Source organism: Epinephelus moara, chromosome 18 (genome assembly GCF_006386435.1).
Source record: "Epinephelus moara isolate mb chromosome 18, YSFRI_EMoa_1.0, whole genome shotgun sequence".
Taxonomy (NCBI): domain Eukaryota; kingdom Metazoa; phylum Chordata; class Actinopteri; order Perciformes; family Serranidae; genus Epinephelus; species Epinephelus moara.
This window is the reverse complement of record NC_065523.1, coordinates 39,264,461-39,271,990: the sequence shown is the minus strand read 5'-3', so window position 1 is coordinate 39,271,990 and position 7,530 is coordinate 39,264,461. Positions and strand designations below refer to the sequence as shown.

The window sequence follows — 7,530 nt, the reverse complement described above, 5'->3', positions numbered from 1 at the left end:
TGCTATACTATGACGTTTTTCGTGAAATTTATAACTACAATACTACACTATTACTCTCTATGCAATTTTTAAATGTCATATTTTTGAAATTGTATATGACATACTAATCTGAATGAATCTAATTAATTATTATCTTATATTATTAAATATAAGATAAACTGTACTATGACATTTTTCATTAAAAGTATGTTGGTTAGCTTAGCTTAGCATAAGAGTGGAAACAGCCCTGCTCTGTGTTAAGGAGTTGTGCAGGTGATGGAAGAGAGATTTTGTTTCGTGTTCTGCAGAGAGTTGGGAAATACAACAGACAGTCAGTGAATTGCTTTATTGAGTTTCCAGACAAGTTTAACAACAGGCCCACTTAAAAAAAAAACAAAGAAACAGATAATCAGGATCAACGTCACAACATTACAGTGAGAGTAATAAAAAAAAAAAGGGCTTCATTAAAATGTCCACAAACCCCTGAAATTAAATTGAGTGTGAAGAATCACAAGAGTCACCTTCTTCCCTTTTTAAGCTCCTGCAACACAATTCATCAACAGGAAATCAGGACGAGAAGAAAAAACAGGCTGAAGTATCATCATCAATAATAGTCACAGTAATAGATTGCTCGAATAGCGTGTATTGCACATGTGTACACATATATGCACTTTATATACATGTGAGTCTGCAAGATCTAGACACATGTTGTTTCGTCGCAACAGGAAAGAATCTGGAGAAAACGACAGCACGGACAGAGAAGAGTCAGGAATGTGCTTGTGATCAGTTCCAACCAAAACGGCGTTTTCCGAGTTTTCAGTCACGAGCTGGACGAGAGAAAGGTGACAGAGAGAAGGAAGGTCCCCCCTCGAAAAGAGACGGAGGTAAAAGAGACGGAGAGAGAAGGTGACAGTGAACCTCCTCTGTCGCACCAAGAGTCCAAAAATACCCCCCCACCCCCCCCCCCCGACACCGCGTCATAGCAGGACACTACATTTACACCACAGTATCAAACATATCAAGAAATATACAGTATTAACTCATGTAGCAAAATAGTCTGTGTGTGTGTGTGTGTGTGTCAAAGTGTGCGTTTCACCTCAGTGTGTGCGTGGGTGGAAGCAACAGTGATGCTGCGCAGCCTCTGGACTGAGGAGGACATTCATCATCATCATCATCATCATCAGACTGTCAGCACTGTTCATGTTTCAGAGTTTTCACTGTGCTGGTGCAGACGCTCCTCTACGTGCTGAACTCCAGTTTGTCTCCGAAAAAAAACCCCAACCAAACTGAACAAGCAGCAACTACGGCCGGACACAAGCTTTTGTAAAGGTTTTCAAAGAAAGCTTTGAACGTCTGTCGTATTTCGAGACGTCATCACCCCCCCAAAAAAATAAAGAAATAAAAATATTCAGACAAAATACTCAATTTAAATAAAGTGATTTAACCAATTAAATCATTTTTTAAAATTAATTGTCTTGGCAACAACAATGACTTTTTGAAGAGTGGCATCTAGTGGTGAAGTTGAAGATTGCAACCAACTGAAAACCCTTCTGCTCACCACTTCCTGTCTAACCATGAAGAGAACCCACAGCTTCCTTCCTTTGTGTGCAGCAAACAGTTTTCTGACTGCAGGGAAAATGTTTTTTTATTATTATTATTATTATTATTATTAATGCTGAATGCCAATAAATATGAATGAAAGAAGAATATTTTATTGGATAAAAACATTTTGTGAATTTTGAAAATGATTCCATCTGTCTTAAAAAAACTAATTTTGACTTTTGGAAAAATAGGGCCCAAGTTGTGATAAACCAGAGTTATGATAACAGCTGTATATTTTACACTGCAGTTCCTCTAATGGCCACTACATGCTGCTGCAGTGAGAGAAAAAAGACCAAATTATTCAACCGACAATTTAATTTTAATTCATTTTAATTGAATTCGTTGGTGCTTGTTTAATATGGAATTCAATTTAAATAAAAATTAAATAAATAAATGCACAATTATTCCTATTAAATAAATGAACATGGCTGTGAAATAAATAAATAATGAAGCAAAAAATATATAAATGAGTCAATGTAATTCAATAAATAAATAAATAAATACATACATAGGATATCATTTGCCAAAGGACTATTACTTATTTTAAGGGACTTTTATTTCCTAATTCCACATTTATTTCCATCTGATTTATTTAAATAAATATTTACTTCGGTCTGAACAACAGAATCAAACCAAAACAACAGCACCAGAACTGAACTGAATCACAACCTGTTATTAAAAGAGCTGAGAGATAAATGTGACATTAGGAGGTAAAAGTCCTCCGTAATAAATAAAAAAGGTTTCTTTTGAAAAACATAATTTATTTCTGGAAATTAAAAAAAAAAGAATTTATTGATTTATTTATTGACCCATTATTTATATTTTTATATTAACATTTATTTATATATATTATATATATATTATTTGTCATAAACATTAATTTATTCATGTATTTATTTATTTAATATTGACTCAGTTGGTGTTCCATACAGTTAAACGCAGCTGATAAAATCCTGGTAGTTGCTACTTGTTCGTCCCACTCCAGCTGTTTGTTTTGTTCCTCCCACATTTGATGGTAAATTTTTGTGTCATCGCTGTAACCCCGCCCCCCCCCCGCCCCCCCCCCCAGCCTGGCGCGCTGCGTCCACTGACTGCTGGTATCACAGACAAAATGGCCTTAGTGTTTACATCAGTACAAAAAGACGACACTGAGCTCAATAAATCAATCAATCAATCAATCAATCCTCTGTCCATCCACCTGACAGGTAACACACACACACACACACACACCCACACACACACACACACACACACAGCGCTCACCCGCACCTTTAAAAGCTCCATGATGATGTGGTGCTGTGACGCTGCCTGCTGAAGGCTGGACGCTGTCGGTCCAGTCACTGCTGTCCTGTCAGTGTTGTATTGCTTTGAACAGATGAGACCCAGAGGTAGCAGCGGCAGCTACAGGCTCCTGGGAGACGGACGTTTGTGAGGTTTGAAGAGTGTGTCGGCAGAGTTCGCTGACTGATGTCGCTCTGCTAAGTTTCTGTAGATGTGAGCAATAGAGTGGTCCAGCTCTGAGGCTTCCAACAGAGAACAGTCGCTAACGGCCTCGACTGGGAATTCTTTGTGAAAAGTGACGCTGGAGAACACGTCACGTCTCTAAAGCTGTGCTTTAAGGGGACAAACAGCCGTTGATTGTGCGGCTGTATGGGCGGGAATTTGATACAAGATGGCCGCGGCCGTATCTGTGATACTTTGGCCTCAGTGTTTGCACAGTAGGAGGAAGTGGAGACATGTCGGCCATCTTTACATACAGTCGTTGGTTTGGAGTTTTGGTCGACTCGTCAGAAGCTTGAACAAACTTTAACATTCAGGTCAGACGTGATTTCATTACTATTAGCACACTCTAGGTTTTTTTATGGTAAATTAGTGACTTTCATTTTTGAGAAATTCTATTTTTTTATTTATTTTTTTAAGATTTGCAACGTAATAATCTTAGAAAATATTCAGTATTTTTTTATCGTAAAAATTTGACGTTCATTTTAGAGAATTTCTGATTTTTCTGTAAATTTCTGACTTTTGTGTTATTTTTTAAATTTGCGACTTTAATCTGAGAGAATTTCTGACGTATTTTGTAAATTTGTGATCTAATAATCTTAGATAATTTTCAAGGAATTTCAAGGAAGTTAATTTTAGAGTATTTCTGATTCTATTGAAAATTTGTGATTTACTAATCATAGAGAATATCTGAGTTTTTGTCATTTGCACCTAAATCCTGGAAAAAAACAAACTATCAAAATGTTCTCGGACCTGACGCAGAGCGGTTCGTTAGCTCTGATCCAGAAACAGTGAACCGTGAACGACAAGTGGATCAAAAGTTTGTTTCAGCAAGAACGATGAAGAAATGAATTCACAGGATGGAAGGCAAACTTCCTCTGAGTCACCCCGTTTCTCCTGAACCGAGAGACGTCCATCTGGTGGGTTTGTATTTTTAACTCCGTCTCTGTAACAGCTTCGTGTAGTTCAGCAGTCGAGGCTGTTGGACTACAAAAACGCATCATCACTGGACCAGCCTATTTACCGAGTCGTGACCTTTGACCTTGGATAACCTGCCTTTCTGTAGTCGCTGCTGTTTGCCTGCGGAGGGCAGCACTGGTCCTGCCAGAGGAACTGGAGCTCGCCGCTCACCTCCAACAACAACAACCACCACTACGATGACATCATCCAGCCACCCTCAACATCTGTTAACAAACAAACAAACAAACAAACAGGTGGCGGTCCGACGACCTCAGACCGTGTGCTTACTTCCTGTCAAACAGCTCAAACCTTTAAAACATCAAATCTCCAAATAGAATATGTTCAGAACTCCAATCTGATTGGATAAAACAATGTTTACATATATATATATTTATATTTATATATAGAATATGATTTTTTCTTTTTTATACAAAAAGAGATTTTGTGTTTTTTACATAGACGTATGTACAGAGATAGAAAAGTGAGTCTGCTGTGACGGCGCCATGGACACGACAGGAAACAGTATTTACACCAAATAAAAAAACAAAGAAAGAAAGGAAGGAGGGACGTGGTGGTCGCTGTGGTGTTTCAAAAACGTGCCACAATCCCACAATCCCCTTTACAGGAAGGGGCGGGGCTCAGGTCACATGACTGAGTGAGTGAGTGAGAGGAGTGACGGAGGGTTGGTTGACGTGATGAAGACGCTGAGACGGGCCTGATCCTGAGACACTCGCGCCAGCGCCCACAGAGTCTGGCTGAATATCATTATTAAAGTGACGTTCATATTCAGCGGAGACTTTGCGGGACGTCCCGGCGTGTTCTGATGGCTTTAAAGTCTGATGGGAGGAGCTTTGATGGATGTGTGGTTACATGGCGGTTCTCCCCTCGCCGTATCTGTCGGGGCGCTGACGAGTGACATGAGAACAAATTAAGGCATCCAGACGAAGAAACAAAGACTCAAAGATGAACTGACCGACAGCAGTGTGTGTGTGTGTGTGTGTGTGCACATCAGTGTGTTTCTTCAGTCCTGATTGGCTGGTTGGTTGCTGAGGTGCTGCGGCGGTGGCGTTTTGTGGATCGGACGGTTTTGTTTTTCGTTAAAAAAAGGCACCTAGTTCCTCCTCCTCCTCCTCTGTTCATTGTCAAACTCCTCGCTCGGCCTGTCTCTGACAGACGGACGCACAGACAGACAAGAGGACAAGTCGTCCACTTTGCGTCTGGTATTTTGATGGGTCATCGTCCCGCTGTGGAAACAGAGGAGTCGGGACAGACAGGTGTGTGATGAAGCTGTGTACAGGTGCTGACGTATGACCCTTCCTCCTCTGGTTTCCATGGAGATGCCAACAAGTCGTCCGCTCCTCCTCGGGTCGAGTAGAAAAGAGATGCGTCTCTGTGTTTGTCACAGTCCCCGCCTCCTCCTGCCTCCATAATGTCCTCCTCAGCCAATCAGAGTCCTCCACAGCGGCACACCTCCACTCTGCGTTTGTGTGTGTGTGTGTGTGTGTGTGTGTGTGTGAACACACGGAGGAAGAGGAAAAGGACGAGGAAGAGGAGGTGCCAGCAGGAGGTGAATGTGGAGTTCTTGTGTGGTTCTGGTTAAAGCTCCTCCTACAACACAGGCTCCTCCTCCATCGGCTCCTCCGTGGACCTGAAGGCGACAGGAAATGATGTCACACATTTAAAATCTAAACAAGGCGTTAATGTGCTCAGTGTGAAACGTCACGTCGCACCGCTGACCTGCTGGTTTCTGTGTCGTCAGGATCTGCGCCCGGCGGCTCGACATCAACACTGAGGGACGCCATGGCACTGACTGTCTCCGCCTCCTCCTTCTCTGATTGGCCCTGAGCGCTGATGGGGTCGTCCAACAGTGACTGTCCGCTCGTCTGGGACAAAGTCTGGAGACAGGACCAGTGTTTACCTGCAGGGACGAAGAGACGGAGGGTTAGGACACGCCGCAGCGTCATCAGTGTGTATACGTACAGTGTGTGTGTGTGTGTGTGTGTCTTACTCTGGATCTCGATGACTCTCTCTAACGAGGCCCGAGCTTTGGGACACGGCTTCTCCTGCGGCCACTGAAACACAGCGTCACACTGACAAACACACACACACACACACGTTAACAACACAAATCACAGTGACCTTCGACCACCAAAATCTAATTAGTTCATCGTTAGGTCTAAGTGGATGTTTGTGCCAAATTTGAAGAGCTTCACTTGAGGTGTTTTAATATCACGTTCATGAGAATGAGACAGAGGAGGTCACAGGGACCTCGACTTTTGATCATCCAAACTTAATCAGTTCATTGTTGAGTCGAAGTGACGTTTGTGACGTTCATTTCAAATTTTAAAAAAAATCCCTGAAGATGTTCTTTAGATATGTTCACAAAAATGACACAGACACATGATCTCAGTGACCTCGTTAGGTCTGAGTGGACGTTTGTGCCAAATTTGAAGAAATTCTCTCAAAGTGTGTGAATACGTATGAAAGGACAAACAGAGAACCTGCAAACAAAATGCAGCTTCGCAGCTATCGCTGGCGCCAAAGCATAAAAAGTTGAACTGTTCCTTTAACATTCAAACGGACATGAGAATCTGTCGTACGGAGATTTAAAATCTGTAAAACGCCTCAAACGACCACAAAGCGTTCTGCAGACCTACAGAGTCCTCGTCATGTCTTCTTCCTGTTCACTGTTTGACAGTAAGCCATGACTAATCACTGATCAGATTCTCACCGGGTCTCCCAGGAGCGCAGAGACGCAGGCCTCTGATGCGTCACAGATGGCTGTGAGGTCATGACCTCCCTCCAGCGCCATGACAACGCGCCCGCCCGCCAGACCCATCAGCAGCTGCGTCAGCTGACTGAAACCTGCCGACACACGACATGTTCAGAGACACTGATTATTAAAAGCATTTGGCAAAGTGCCGCTGAGGCCGCGCTGTGTCTCGGTCTGGTCACCATGGTAACCGGGGTGTCACTCACACTTGGCGGAGACGTTGTATCCTCCCAGAGGAGACTGATGACCCTCCACGGCGTCGAAGCCCGCAGACACCAGGACCACGTCTGGACTGAACTGCTGGGCGACAGGCATCACTATGGTCCTGCACACACACACACACACACTCTATTACAGCTCCTTCCTTACGGTATTCGTAATGCAGGGTATTTTTTTCATGCTGCGTTCATGTGCTGTCAGAATAAAAGGAAAAATGAGTTCCTGACGCCGCCTCAAGTTGGAATGTAAACTCCAAAGTTGACAAAGTTGTTGGTGCACCTGGACCTGCTGACTCTGACGTCATATATACAGAAACCTGACGACAGTAAATGTTTGGCAGGTGAAAATAAACTCGTATTAGTTCACATATTTGGCGCTGAGCAATTAAAACGATGTCGACAGCCGATTGTGATGAAATCCATGTTTAATGATGAAAAGCTTTGGACATTTTTACTGGGTATGAAAATCAAATAGCTGATGACGCAGTGTAAGTAACC

At 42.6% G+C, this 7,530-nt stretch overlaps 1 protein-coding gene across 4 annotated transcripts in view; it reads right to left on the bottom strand.

Annotated features, from left to right (window-relative positions):
• Positions 1 to 310: 310 nt before the first annotated feature.
• The window catches only part of hdac5 (histone deacetylase 5), a 62,884-nt gene continuing 55,664 nt past the window's right edge, over positions 311 to 7,530 (bottom strand). For all 4 annotated transcript variants that reach the window (XM_050068409.1, XM_050068412.1, XM_050068410.1 and 1 more), the window contains 5 exons: positions 7,021 to 7,139; positions 6,773 to 6,906; positions 6,050 to 6,131; positions 5,779 to 5,959; positions 311 to 5,689 (listed from right to left, as the gene is read on the bottom strand). In XM_050068409.1, coding sequence (XP_049924366.1) covers positions 5,650 to 5,689; positions 5,779 to 5,959; positions 6,050 to 6,131; positions 6,773 to 6,906; positions 7,021 to 7,139 — 556 coding nt within the window. In that variant the 3' untranslated portion in view covers positions 311 to 5,649. The remainder of the gene's footprint in view (positions 5,690 to 5,778; positions 5,960 to 6,049; positions 6,132 to 6,772; positions 6,907 to 7,020; positions 7,140 to 7,530) is intronic.